The following is a 15,647-nucleotide window of genomic DNA, read 5'->3' as shown; positions in this document are numbered from 1 at the left end:
AAGCTATTTTATTATTTTTTTTTTTTTGGGGGGGGGAGGGGGGGTTAAAATTAAAAATCAAATTTTGGGGTGCCCCCAAACTCATGTGGGAGTGGGGTTAAACACCCCTTTACCCTTCTCCTTGGACGTCCCTGCTCCCTTCTTTATGTTCAATTAATTTCAAAATAAAGGGGGGGGGGGAGTTCAGTGCTCGCTTGGCACTTTGAGGGAAACTGCCAATAACATTATACAATGTGCAGTGCATTGTATAATAAATTACCTAGTTAGCCACTGCCAAGTATAAATAAACAGCTATGGTTTTATTTATAGATTTATTATTCCTTGGCTGCTTTGCCCCTAATATTTAGGGTTTCAATAATATATAGATGGAGGGAGCAACATTGGACTGTAAATTACAATGTTACCCAAATTTTTCTAATCACGTTATCTGATTTATTAATTGAATTTTGTTTTCATACGATATTATCAATTTACAGATTTTTTAAAAGCGAAGCTTTTCTATAATTAGGGTCAGTCCGTCCGTACGTCCGTAACGGATAGCTTTTTTCGTTAATTTAGGCATGTTAGAATTGTCCTATCAATTTCAATCTTTGCATGGTGATTCCTTTAGTAGTTTGGTATGATTTAGAAAGCGTAGCAACTCTATAATCATTACCAGAATGTCCGTAAGTCCATTTTAAACATGTTGATTTTTAAAATTTTTAATTATCCGATTTATCTGATTTTTTGCATATTGACTCCTGGAACAACAAAGTATACTGTTATAAGCGAAGCAACTCTATAATCAAGTCCTTAAAATGTAAGTATTTCCATAAACATTATCCTGTATCAAGCAGTTTTTCAACAAATTTACTTACAATTTTGCTTCAAATCTTATACATTTATATTCTGATTATTAAGTTCTGACACTATACAAGTGTTGATGTCCGTTTGTCCTACCGTTTCAGTGCTTCGCTTTTATGGATGTTGTCATCCTTGTTGTTATTTTGATTATCGTCATTGGGGATGTATATGAATTCACCGTCCATTGTCTTGTCACTTAAGATCCAAGATAATTTTAAAGAAGGGTTTATTTTTCCTTAAACCATCCCAAGTCTTAAATTAAATAACTAGTCCGCTTAAAAATATCACGGGATCAATTTAAAGCTTTCTTTAAAATGGAAAACTCAAATTGGATTAGTAAATCTTAACAGACAGACAAAAACTATACTAACAATATATATTTTAACACTTCATCTAATTCGTTAGCTCCAAAACTTAGGGTACTTATGTGAATTTTGATTGGTCAGCTCCACTAGTAACTATTCAACCAATGATTTATTGTACAAAAGGGGTGTTTTTGTTTATCATCATTGGGGATGCATAAGATCTGTGATTATTTATCAAGACCTTAAAAGTACATTAAAGACTATTACGTATGAAGTTGATTATAAACTATGATTTTCAACAAGAATTGTTATTATTATGATCCAACCAATCAAAATTTATCTAAGTCCCCTAATTAATCCCAAAGAAGAAGAAAACGTTATTATAAAACTTTGGGGACTAGTCTAATAAACAGCCAATTGGCTCCTCTCTCACTGAAAAAATTGCTGTAATTATTGTTTTTAAGATAGCCAACTAGTAATTTTTTTTTAACTGCCTAGCCACTTATTAATCTCGATTAAAAAACTAAATTAGGTTAACAGCTATTATAACAAGTTTTAGTGGGAAGTCAGGGTAGAATAGTGCATTGGACAGTAAATTACACTGGTACCCAAAGTTTTATAAACATAGTTAGCTTTAATACTTTGGGTACTGAAAGCCCAACCAGGTGACAAATGTATTTATTTAGGGAACAGACAACCAGTCTCTGAAGCCTGCAGCCGCGTGCAAGGAGATTGAATACCCCAAACCTGACGGGAAGATTACATTTGACCTCCTCTCTTCCGTTGCTCTCACAGGTTAGGATCTTTTTTCAAAATGCTTATGCAAAGTAACAGGATGTCTGTCTGTTTGTACCGATCGGGTTCTCCTTAACAGGGTAGTTTTTCATAGGTCCCGGAAAGGTTTATAACTCTTTATGGGGAGGGTACCACCACACTCCCAGGAGAAATTGCCCCTAGAACCCTCCCCCCCCCAAAAAAAAAGAATAATTCAGCTCCCAACTTCTCAAGTGGTCCTAAATGGGAAAGGGGGTTAAGTATCTGTATGTCAACTTACAATTGGGTCTTTGAAAATCAACCTATAGCGTCGGGAATATTAACAAAGCCAAGTCGCTACAAAAGAGCGGAAAACTGTAAGTAGACGAAAAATGTCCCCAACAGGGTGATCCAGGTAGCTGTCTGGTTATACATCTTTATTTATAGATTTATTATTCAAATAGTCTAAATTTTCTAATTCATTTCAAACTTGGCATCTATCTATCTGTGCTAGGTACCAACTATGAAGGAGACCAGCCTGCCCACCTGATCCTGATGGATAATAATACATATCTATCTATCTATCTGTGCTAGGTACCAACCATGAAGGAGACCAGCCTGCCCACCTCACCCTGATGGACGATACTGTTCCCGAGGCTGTCAACTGGGCTACTTATGCTGGTCCCGAGGGCAGGTTAGTTATTTATCCAGTAAGGCTTCGAAACCGATTAATATCCGCTGGATTAGAAGCCAAACTAAAAAATGATGTATCGTACTATTATATCCAGTTTTCTACGAATATAGAAATGTACATTCATAATATTAAAACCAATTTTGTTTCCCCGGCATCTTGTAGCTAACAAAACTGTGTTTAATCTTATAATTGTACATTTTAATATCCTCGGAAAGCTGTTTATAATACGATGCGATAAATAACTATTTTACCCAGGAAGGGAAAGAACATAGGACTGTAAATTGTACTGGTACCCAAACTTTGATTTGCTAGCTTAAAAACTTGATTTGTTGTTACAAACATTCAGTTCTTGAAACTTACCACCAATAGTTTCAATATTCATTAGGAATAATTTTGTTTGTCATAATTGAGTTTGTACATCAATTTATCGTCTGTTTTCTTATACCTCAATTTTCAACCAACCTTTGCGTTTAAATATTTGGTTATTGTTATTGATTGACAATGGCCGATAAATTAATATAGATGCCCCCCTCCACCACCCCCCCCCCCCCCCCCCCGACCGATTAAGGTGCGGCAAGGGGCCCGACTGTTAAGGGTTAAGATCGCTGATTAGGTTTACCAGAAAATTGTTAAATTATTTGAATAATTTTAGATTTTGTCCTGCTGGAGTTTATGAATACACACCTAATGATGCCGGAGATATGAAGGTAAACAATTATTATATTTCAAAACTAGGTTCTTGGACGTCTGTATGTTCAGGAACAAAGAGTAAATTAAAAATAAAAATAAAATCGTTTAGTCAAATGTTCTTATTAAATCAATTTTGACCATTTTAAATTCTGTAAAATAAAAAAATCTTAAATGGAATAGCTGTAATATATTTATAAACGTGGAGCATGCAGAGATTGGTCAAAATGATGATCAATACTCAGAACTAACTTGTTATATTTTAGTTGGTGATCAATACTCATAACTAACTTATTATATTTTAGTTGGTGATCAATACTCAGAACTAACTTGTTTTATTTTAGTTGGTGATCAATACTCAGAACTAACTTGTTATATTTCAGTTGGTGATCAATGCTCAGAACTGTATCCACTGCAAGACTTGTGATATTAAGGAAATTAGTGCTTTCTTATTTCAATCTCTGGGTGAGGTCCTATTTGACTTCAAGCCATTGTCTTCAAGTTTAGAAATTTATATTCTACTTATTCAGTTCTGACACACAAAATGTGTTAATATTTGTTTGTCCTTCCGTTCTAGAGCTTCCCTTTTTATGGATATTTTCATCCTTGTTCCTAATATATTCTACATATTTTTGTAATTTAAGTAGTTTATATTGGTACGTGACAGGATATACAGAGAGAGACGGGACAATGGGATGTTTAATACACAAGTCCCCAAAATTTTTAAAATATTTTTTCTTATCCGTTAGCTTATCAACTTTAGGGACTTTTAATAAATTTTGAATGGTTAGTTTGTTAAATTCAGTGTCTATACGTTTCTACCACTAATAATAATCTACAGACGGGGTAATTTTGTGTATTAACATTGGGGATGTACATCAATTAGTAGGCCATTGTCTTATCCCTTTAGATGCCTGCAAGATATCAGTTTAGTTACACAACTTTTTAACATTGTTCCTTAACCTTTCAAAATATTTCAAAGGAAAAATCAATCTGAACTTAATGAAATTACTTTATAGCTTTAGAAAATACTAAATTAATTTATTAAATTTCCAAGTATCTTAATACAAGATGATTTATTTTCTCCCTCGCTTTTATGACCACTGAACATTTATGACTCACTTTGTCCGTTTGTCCATCTTTGATTATTTTGTAGTGCTCTTGGTTTGAAAATATCAGGGATCTAAAGGGATAGGACAATGGACGATACAAAGTTACCTCTTCTGTAGATTACAAGCAGTAGTTAAAACGTTTAGACACTCGACTTAATAATCCAATCAATCAAAATCAATAAAAGTCTCCTAAAAGTTGTTAAGCCAACAAATAAGAAAACTTAATTGTTAAAGTTTGGGGACTACTGTTATAGACAGTCCCCTCAATCCCTGGAAAATATATTTGTTTAAAGAAAGCACTTAATATTAGGACTACTCTCAAAATATCAACTGGGTGTGTCCCGAGGGGGCTGGTGGCCCTGCTTACAATGGAATGTAAATCTGTCACCAGCAACTGAAAAAATATCCACGAAAAATCTGTTCTCTGATTGGTCAAATTTGTTTCTAATCTGTTCTCTGATTGGTCAACTCTGTTTCAAATCTGTGTTCCTATTGGTCATATCAAACTAAAATCTGTCAGCTGATTGGATAATTAAGAAAAATGTTGGAACGTGATTGATTCTAAACAAATTTGTTGACAAATATCCAGATTTTACATAAAATACACGCTAGGGAATTTCCCAAAGAATGGCATCCAATAATATGTATAGTTGGGTACAAGTATAGATATTTATAGCATTGTAATAAAGACAGCTTTCCGTGGATAATAAAATTAAACATTATAAGATAAAAATCAGTTTTGTTATTCCCGAAGACTGAAAGGCCCGGGTTAACAAAACTGGTATTAATCCTAAGATTTTTATTTAAAATTCGTAATAAATTGTTTGTAATACGATGCTGTATATGATTTTACAGTATGGCTGAGAACCGATTCTAATCCAGCAGACATTAATCGGTTTTGAAGCCATACTGGAAAACATATTTTTATATACAACATTCTTTATAAACTTATTGGTGTCTTCTTTGGGTGAAATATCTATGTATATATCTAGTTCAATTTGCTACATCATGATTATGTATTTTAGTATTTAATGTAATAATAAAGCCTTCAAAAAATATATTTAATATTTATGTAGATCATTGGTTTCTGAGACGGGTTTTCAAGAGATCTTTTATATATGTTTTAAGATGAGAAATGCCGCGACAATAAACAATTTCACGGCTTTTTTTTCAATAGAAGTTGACAGCCTAGAATCAAAATAAATAAATTTTTCTTTTAAATGTATCTAGGTATTTTGATTCTAATGCGAAAATGCCGCGAAATTGTTTACTGTCGCGGCATTTCTCATCTTAAAACATATATAAAAGAGCTCTTGAAAACCCGTCTCTGCTCATAGTACCTTCGTAAAATATCTCATTTTTAAGCTTCAGATTATTGAAATTTAAAAAGATTTATGAAAATTAAATATGACATTTTAGATATCAAATTCCTTTTGAAATTGGAGTATTTATCATAAAGAAATGTTTAATCCTATATTTCTATAGGAACATTTTTTCCACTAAAAAAGGTTAAAAAGAAATTTACTTTGCGGTTAAATTTACTTTTTAACATTATTGTTGGCATGATTTTTTTTATAAGAAAACATTAGCTACGATTTGTTGCTAATAATTTAGTTTTTTTCTTTAGTACAACAAATATGTTTTATTTTATTTGTATATTATTTATTAAATAAATAAAAAGTCATCAACAATTGAATTATTTCTTAGTTAATTTTTTTTGTAAAATCTAGAAACTCAAAATTAGGGAATGAGGAGACATTTAAGAGGTACCCAAAGTTTTATAACCATGTTATCTTATTCGTTGGCTCCAAAATTTGGTTCATTCAAGTTATTTTTCAACCACTTATTTTGTCCCTTAATATCCCTATTCTAAAATTATTTCTCGTATTCATTCGAATCCGGTGGATAGGAACCGGTTCTCATCCATACCAAAAAACTATGTCTAGCATCGTATTATATCCAGCTTTCTACGAATATAAAAATGTACAATCATATGATTTAAACTAGTTTTTTTAGCCCCGAGGTGCCGAAGGGGCTAAAAAAAACTAGTTTTAATCTTTTAATTGTACATTCTATATCCGCGGAAAGCCGTTTATAATACGATGCAAGAAATAGCTATTAAAGGTTTATCACAGAAATAAGTTATAACAAAAAAAACCTGGTCATTACTTCTAAGACTAACACCCCAAAACTCCTAAAATCACAAATTGGTTGTTGAAAATTGTTGGTGGTTAAGGCTGGATTTTTCTTGAATTAAGTGATAGACACACCACTGAGGTGGGTTTTAAAATAGTTTCTTTACGTCTAGAAGAGAAGTAATGTCGAGACAATAAACTGTTTCACGGCATTTTCGCATTTGAAATGGCCAAGTTAGAATAAAATGCATTGAAAAGAAAAATATACGTCTTTGCATTTATTTTTATTCAAATTTAGCCACTTCAAACGTGAAAATGCCGTGAAACTGTTAATTATCACGGCATTACATCTCTTATAGACGTAAAGAAACTATTTGAAAACTCACCTCTGTTTCCGTAAAGGTGTGTGTTCTAACCTAACCTTAGTTTTCTAATGAACCACTTGATGAACCATGTAGATATTTTAGACTAAAGCTTTTATGTATATAGATTCACTTTTTAAACAAGTCGATTTTTTTACTTTTTTAACAATAAATTTTTATATGATCTAATTATCCGATTGATTTGATTTTTTATATAATGATTCATGGGACAACAAAGTACAATATTATAAGCGAAGCAACTCTATAATCAAGTCCTAAAAATGTAAATATGTCCATAAACATTATTCTGTATCAAGCAGTTTTTCAACAAATTTACTTACAATTTTGCATCGACTCTTATACATTTATATTCTGATTATTCAGTTTTGACACTACCGTTTCAGCGCTTCGCTTTTATGGATGTTGTCATCCTTGTTGATATAGATTTAAAATTAGCCAATTTTTTTTTTATTTGCTGAATATAGAAATATATGCTATGAAATCTTTCCAAATAAAAACCCAAAATGTTTTTTTCAAACAATGTATTAGAAATTATTTCAAAAACAAATTTAAGTTTATATTTAATAATAGCGGCGGCTTCGCCCCTAGCCTCTAGGGGCTTTGCCCCAAGAGGTGATTAAAATATTTTGGCGAAATTCGTAAAAGGACCAAGGAAATCTTCAGCAAAAAAAAAATGGAGGGGATTTTTTTGTTTTTCGGAAGGGGGGTTGGGGGTGTCCCACCCTCCAAAAAAATAGCCTAAAACCATCACAGGACCAGTAGGAACATTCCCTGAAGAGTAGAATCCGATCGGTTCAGTGGTTACCAAGATCAAAGGGACGGATAGACATAGACTTTGTATTATAGGTACCCTGGTATTATTTTAGTTTTATCAAAAAAAAAGATTTTTCGAGGAGCTCTTGAGTCTTTAAAATCGCCATAGCAAAACTACTCTTAAGAACCCTATAATAGGCCTGTAAATAATTTAATCAAATTTTATATTTATCAGCGGTCACGCCCATGGATGCCTCAAGGGGGAATTGAGGAGGGAGGATTTAAATTCGATAACCATATTTTTATTTAAGATTTAGAAATAAAAAGTTGGAAAAAATGAGGGTGGGCGACACACCCCCTCCCATTTTTAATTTTGGATTTTAAAAAATTGTGGTTAATTTTTTTCTAGGGGCGATTTCTCTTGAGAGGTTGGTGGTACCCTCCCCCAAAATAGTTATAAACCTTCCCAGGACCTAGAAGAAGCTACCCTCTAAAGGAGAACCATTTCTGTTCAGAGGTTAGCGAGATCCTTCGGTACAGACAGAAAAACAAAGATCCTGTTACTTTACTTTGAAAATTCATTAGCCTCACAGTTCATTGTGTAAATTATAAGTGTTGCCGCCAAATTAATTTGACGCTGAAAATTAATACTTGAAAAATATATTTGAAATTAAGGATGACAACATCCATAAAAGCGAAGCTTTGAAATCAAATAGTAGAACAAACGAATATGAACACAGAATATTGATTCAAATGTAAAAATAAAATCCTTATAATAAAGTAACAGGATGTCTGTACCGAAGGATCTTGCTTTATGGTTCTCCTTTACAGGGCAGCTTCTCATAGGTTCTTGGACGGTTTATAACTATTTTGGGGGAGGGTACAACTACCCTCCAAAGAGAAATCGCCCATAGAAAAATTAGATATTAAATTCAACTCTCCCCTCTTCTGAAGTGCCCCTAGGGGCGTAGTCGCTTGTTGCGATTACGTAAGGGCATACTTACATTTTGGGGCTTGATTATAAAGATGCTTCGCCTAAAATATCATGTCCTAAGAATCTTTTTTCCCAAAATAAGATGTATAGGATAATAATATCCCTCAAAAAAATTATGTTTTAAATGGACGTACAGACTTTCTGTTAATGATTACGGAGTTGCTACTCTTTCTAAATCGTACTTAACTGTTATAGGAATCATCGAGCAAAGTTTGAAATAGATATAATAATTCTAACATTCCAAAATTAAAGATTTCAATTATAGAAAAGTTTCGCTTTCCAAAAAATATCCTGCATTGTTCGTACAAATATCCTCTCGAGTAAATTAATTGCGGAGAATAAAATATAAATCCGGGTGATCCTCTGAGAGAAAATCCGCTGCCGCCCCCCCCCCCGCACAATCTCCGTTGGACGGGGACGGAGCAACATGTCCGACACCACACAATTACTCTTAGCAGGGAGAAATAATAATAACATTTTGTGGGACTTTGAGTTGACGCGCTACAGTCAAGTTGATTGGTTGTTTCAAAATTATATTTTTTTTATAAACAAAAAACTTGGATCATGGAACGAAAACGAAGTAGCGGATTTCGTCGTATTTTCACAGATTTTGAGGTTATGTAAATATTAATGATTGCCCCGCAGTGGCTAGAAAAATGAGAAAAGCTACTTTGAAAATACGACGAAACCCACTACTTTGTTTTCTTGCTATGATCCAAAAACTTTAATGAAAAAATTATATGATGTTTTTTTTAATAGATTCGAACCTTTTTAGTGCCGGTTCGTCCGTACGTAACGAATAGCTCTCATTGTGTATTTAGTCATTTTAGAATTGTCTAATTGATTTAAAACATTGGATGACGATTCCTTACCGGTTTGGTTTGATTTAAAAAGCGTGGCAACTATATAATCATTACAATATATATTACTTACGTCCATTTAAAACATCCTGATTTTAACTTTAATTGATGAAAATATTTGTATGAAATAATTCTCCTATTCATCTCATATCTGGACCCTTAAATAATATTCTGTGTTTACGCAATTTTGCAATAATTTATATTCAAATTTGTATAGACATAATTAATAATTTACTTAAAATGTTCGTTTGTCCCTATACCGTGTGATTTTAGAGCTTCGCTTTTGTGGATATTGATTTTAACTACATCTTATTTTTTTTATATTATTCTGTGAATTAATATTTTTAATACAGTTTTTTTTTGTGATAAATGAAAAAGTTTTAAAATTAAGTAATAAAGTTTTCGCATTTAAGGGGATTCAATTTATGAATGATGTTCTTTTTTTTAGTAACTATTTGTTAAAAGCGAAGCTTTCTATAATTTGGTTAGGCCCGTCCGTCCGAAACGGATAGCTTTTTCGTTATTTTGAGCATGCATTAGTTTCCCTATTGATTTCAGACTTTGCATAGTGATTCCTGTTGTAGTTAGGTACGATTTAAAAAGGATTTTTATGTGATATAATTTACTTACTGTTTATATTCAGATTTTTCACTTCTAACACTCTACAAATGTAAATGTTCGTTTGTCCTGCCTTTTCAGAGCTTCTTTTTGTATATATGTATAGTTTACATTTTGCAGAAATATTGTATTTTATCAAATAGTTTGTTGAAAAGAAGAACTGATGAAAATGGTTTTAAAATAGTTACTGATTATATGTGATATTAGTTCATACCCTGCTTAATGAAGGAAGGAATAAACCTCGTATTCATTCGAATCCGGTGGATTAGAACCGGTTCTAATCCATACGAAAAAAAACTATGTCTGGCATTGTATTATATCCAGCTTTCTACAAATATAAAAATGTACAATCATAAGATTAAAACCATTTATTAGCCTGTTCCTTCGGCACCTTGGGGCTAAAAAGATGGTTTTAATCTTATAATTGTACATTCTATATCCGCGAAAAGCTGTTTATAAATTACTTTGTTGTATAATTGAGCTATCTAACGCTCTATTTCAATGTTTATTCCTTTAAAATCGGACCAAAACACCAAAGATAGGAAAGAGGGAAATGTTAAAAATACAAAAATAGCCAAAAACCTGCTAAAAAGCAGTCCGATAACCATGGATGTTTTATAGTCAATTATGCTCCATATTGATGGGAATGTTGACAAGAACTTTCAGCCTTCTATCCTAAATAGCAGCCAAGAAATTTGTGAGTTTATTCCTTGCTTGTGTTGGTCAGGTGTTTGGGTGTCACATGTTGGTATGATGTTATCATGATATTCATGGAGTTTTGTGAACGCACTTCTTTGCATGGTTGGAGGTAAGATCTCTTTTTTAATTCAGGGATCTAAAGGGATAAGACATTGTCCAATGAATTGATGTACATTCCCATTGCCAATGATGATAGATAAAATTAACCCTTATGTAGATAAAAATTAGTGGTTGAAACATTTAAACACTCAACTAAATGTATTAACCATTGAAAATTCACTAAAGTCCCCAAAGCTGATAAGCAGCGAAAAAGAAAACGTTATTATAAAACTTTGGGAACTAGTGTAAAAACTAGCCCATTGTCCCCCCTCTACCAGAGCTAGATCTTTAAATCCTTTTAGTGGTGAGCCAGATCGGGGTGAGCCGAATTTCAGCCAATCACAGCGTGGCATATTACAAAATGCTGTGCTCTCATAGGTGGAAAGTTGGCTCACCCCGATCTGGCTCACCACTAAAATGATTTAAAGATCCAGCTCTGGTTTTAATTATGTAGCGCAGCTACTTCATAACTCAGGGAGAAAGGAAAAATTGGACTATAAATTTCACTGGTACCCAAAGTTTTATAACAAAATAAACTTTTTTGTTAGCTCTAAAACTTTTGATATCTTTCATAAATATTTGTAGATTAAGAATTGCCCCTGTATGCTTAGGGTGCAACCGCTAGTACTCTAGAAAGAGCCAATTTGGAGGCAAATGCCAAATACATGTATAATATGACATATTAAATAGATTCTTTTTGGAATAATACTATCTCATGGCATAATACTTCCTTATTCATTATGCATTTATAACTAATAAAAGATAAAGAAAAAACCATTTGATTATTCGGTTAGACATATACAAATTTGTTTGATTTTAAACATGAAAAATTGAGTTTACAAAATGCCCACTTAGTTTATAAGTAAAGCAAGGGATGGAGTGGACAATGGACTTTTAAAAATGTGCTCTCTTATTTGTTGGCTTAAAAACTTTGGGTACTCTTATTAAATGTTGATTGGTTGGTTCAAAACTAGCAGTGTCCAAACTTTTCAAATAAACCCAAGAAAAGGTAGTTTGTTTATTATTATTGGGGATGTACATCAATTATCTATTGTCTTATCTATTAAGATCTCTGAATTAATGCCAATGATCAGCGTTGTGGAGCAGGGAGCTGTGGAGCCGCCATAATTTGCTGGAGCCGTTATTTTCGTTAAAAAACGGCTCCGGGTTAGCTAAAATAAGAAATTTTTTATCAATTTTTATTTGGTAATTTTCTGTTATGTCGTGTACAAATGCCCCTTTTAAGTTTATCAAGTCCATTTTTATCTAAAATTGAACTTTTAAAACCTTCAAAAGTCAAAAATAGACTTGAAAAAATAAAAAATATGATGAGTTTTTCTTGAGTTTAGGTCGGAGCCAGAACCAAATCCGGAGCCGTTATCTTCACAGGCGGCTCCTTGGAGACGGAGCCGCACCGAAATCAAACGGCTCCGCAACGCTGTTAATAATAATTAATTTTTTTATGGCGAGGAATTATAGATCAATTTATCCATCTAAATATAAATAAATTATTCTTATTAAATGAAAATAATTTATTTTTATTGCAATTTAAGATTTTTTAAACTTAAACTGCTTAAGTTGTGCAGTTAAAATTACCACAAATAATATATTTCTAAAAGCGAAGCTTTCTTATAATTAGGGTCGGTCCGTCCGTCCGTAATGGATAGCTCTTTTCGTTAATTTAAGCATGTTATAATTGTCCTATCGATTTCAAACTTTGCATGATGATTCCTATAGGAGTTAGGTACGAGTTAGAAATCAAAGCAACTCTATAATCGTTACTAGAAAGTCCGTACGTCCATTTTAAACATGTTGCTTTTTAACTTTTTTAACAAAAAATTTTTATGTGATAAAATTATCCGATTGGTCTGATTTTTGGAATACTGATTCCTAGGACAAAAAAGTACATTGCTATAAGCAAAGCATCTCTATAATCAAGTCCTAAAAATGTCCTTAAACAATATCCTGTATTTAAGCAGTTTTTCAACAGACCTACTTACAATTTTGTTTCGTACGACTTTAATACATTTACATATAGTATGATTATTCAGTTCTGAAACTCTACTCAAGTGTTAAGGTTCGTTTGTCCTACCGTTTCAGAGCTTCGCTTTTATGGATGTTGTCATCATTGTTTTATTGGAATAAGTGCCACAGCCACCATAGCAAATTGAAAAAAACTTCTTGTTTGTGAAACATTTAAAATTTGAAAAATAATAGTATATTTTTTTCAGGATTTTACGTAATGGGGTATTTTATGAAGGGTGAGCAAAAAAATACGCACTTTTTAAAATTCTAATTGCGCGGCTTGCGTTAATGGTAGAAAAATACGGTTTCTGTGCTACGTATAGTTAAAGAGCTACGGGGTAAAATATCCCAACACTTTCTTACTACAAACACAAGCCGCGAAATTTGAATTTTAAAAATGTACGAACGTATTTTTGCACATCCTATTCTCTAATATTCAATAATATACTCGCAAGTCAAGTTTTATGTCAGTTGGGACATTTTACCACGTAGCTTCCTAACTTTTCGAGCACAGGAACTGTTCTTATATATACAAAAAAAACAAGGATGACAACATACATAAAAGCGAAGCACTGAAACGGTAGGACAAACGGACATTAACACTTGAATAGTGTCAGAACTGAATAATCATAATATAAATGTATGAGAGTCAAAGCAAAATTGTAAGTAAATTTGTTGAAAAACTGCTTGATACAGGATTATTTTTATGGACATACTTACATTTTTAGGACTTGATTACAGAGTTGTTCCGCTTATTACATTATTTTTTGATGTCCCAGGAATCAATATACCAAAAATCAGATCAATCCGATGATTAGATCACATAATAATTTGTTGTTAAAAAAGTAAAAAATCATCATGGACGTACGGACATTTTGGTAATGATTATAGAGTTGCTACGCTTTCTAAATCGTACCTAACTACTAAAGGAATAACCATGCAAAATTTTAAATCTATAGGACAATTCTAACATGCCTAAAGTAACGAAAAAAGTTATTCGTTACGGACGTAATACCCTAATTATAGAAAAGCTTCGCTTTTAGAAAGAGTTCATAGCGGTTTAACGGTATGCGTAGTAGTTTTCTTCAATTAACACAAGCCGCGAAATCAAAATCTAAAAAATGTCTGCATTTTTTGCTCACCATTTATTTATACATATGAAAAAGAAAGAAAAGCACTTTAATAATTGTATTCTCAGAGAATAATGTTGAAATAAAACTAAACGCTAGAATAGGCATTTGTTTATATCAAGTTTTACATAATGGAAATAATAAATTTGGAGAGAGCATTCAACTTTCCTAGTTTGTTTCAATATGCCATTAAAATGATGTAAATTCAACCATTATATTTATATATATCAGTTATTATATCAGTGAAAAAAAACTGCACTTTTAAATATGTACATTTTTTCCCCAATAAAATGGTCTGATTATTCTTAATTTGCTTTGCTATTGATAAAATAAAGGGATATATAATTCGTATATTAATTATTAAATACATTTTACAATTTTGTTTGTTATTTATCCAGTTTTATTAAGTCCATTATTTTAGCATAATTTATACAAAATACAATATATATTCTGTTTGATATGCGTTCACTTTCGCATGTCAAAACATCTGCATAGTGTTTTAGACTCGCATAAAAATAAAAAAAGTAGGATGTTTTCTCAGAGATCTATAAGGATAAGACAATGGCCGATAAATTAATGTGTGTATCTCCAATGATGATACACAAAATTCCCTCTTTAGTACATTAAAAATAATATTTGAAACGATTGGACACTCAACTTATATAGCCAACCAATCAAATACCATAAAAGTCCCCAAAGTTTTTAAGCCAACGAATAGAGAAACGTTATTATAAAACTTTGGGGACTAGTGTAATAAACAGCCCATTGTCACCTTCCTTCCTGGGTTCTGTTGAATTGATAATATGATACATGTGAGGAAGTGAATACACACTATTCTATTTAGGTATATATTTAGGAATAAGAGGAAGTGAATACACACTATTCTATTTAGGTATATATTTGGGAATAAGAGGAAGTGAATACACACTATTCTATTTAGGTATATATTTGGGAATAAGAGGAAGTGAATACACACTATTCTATTTAGGTATATATTTGGGAATAAGAGGAAGTGAATACACACTATTCTATTTAGGTATATATTTGGGAATAAGAGGAAGTGAATACACACTATTCTATTTAGGTATATATTTGGAAATAAGAGTAAGTGAATACACACTATTCTATTTAGGTATATATTTGGGAATAAGAGGAAGTGAATACACACTATTCTATTTAGGTATATATTTGGGAATAAGAGGAAGTGAATACACACTATTCTATTTAGGTATATATTTGGGAATAAGAGGAAGTGAATACACACTATTCTATTTAGGTATATATTTGGGAATAAGAGGAAGTGAATACACACTATTCTATTTAGGTATATATTTGGGAATAAGAGGAAGTGAATACACACTATTCTATTTAGGTATATATTTGGGAATAAGAGGAAGTGAATACACACTATTCTATTTAGGTATATATTTAGAAATAAGAGGAAGTGAATACACACTATTCTATTTAGGTATATATTTGGGAATAAGAGGAAGTGAATACACACTATTCTATTTAGGTATATATTTGGAAATAAGAGTAAGTGAATACACACTATTC

The 15,647-nt window shown here is 32.1% G+C and overlaps 2 protein-coding genes across 7 annotated transcripts in view; both read left to right on the top strand.

Annotated features, from left to right (window-relative positions):
- Positions 1-6,085, top strand: part of Etf-QO (electron transfer flavoprotein-ubiquinone oxidoreductase) — a 51,470-nt gene extending 45,385 nt beyond the window's left edge. For 2 of the 6 annotated variants that reach the window (XM_080161946.1, XM_080161947.1), the window contains exons 17-21: positions 1,835-1,943; positions 2,496-2,595; positions 3,248-3,302; positions 3,666-3,718; positions 4,707-6,085. In XM_080161946.1, the coding sequence (XP_080018072.1) occupies positions 1,835-1,943; positions 2,496-2,595; positions 3,248-3,302; positions 3,666-3,718; positions 4,707-4,773 (384 nt within the window). In that variant the 3' untranslated portion in view covers positions 4,774-6,085. The remainder of the gene's footprint in view (positions 1-1,834; positions 1,944-2,495; positions 2,596-3,247; positions 3,303-3,665; positions 3,719-4,706) is intronic. The other 4 variants (XR_013879984.1, XR_013879983.1, XR_013879982.1 and 1 more) reach the window with 4 other exon arrangements.
- A 4,783-nt stretch (positions 6,086-10,868) lies between these two features.
- LOC145319663 (epithelial sodium channel subunit alpha-like) overlaps positions 10,869-15,647 on the top strand; it is a 55,104-nt gene continuing 50,325 nt past the window's right edge. The window contains exon 1 of the mRNA XM_080161944.1: positions 10,869-10,945. Within this exon, the coding sequence (XP_080018070.1) occupies positions 10,899-10,945 (47 nt within the window). The 5' untranslated portion in view covers positions 10,869-10,898. The remainder of the gene's footprint in view (positions 10,946-15,647) is intronic.

This window comes from Acartia tonsa, chromosome 5 (assembly GCF_053477335.1).
Source record: "Acartia tonsa isolate MP-2025a chromosome 5, ASM5347733v1, whole genome shotgun sequence".
Lineage (NCBI taxonomy): Eukaryota > Metazoa > Arthropoda > Copepoda > Calanoida > Acartiidae > Acartia > Acartia tonsa.
The sequence above is the reverse complement of the archived record's forward strand: the minus strand, read 5'-3'. Positions and strand labels throughout refer to the sequence as shown.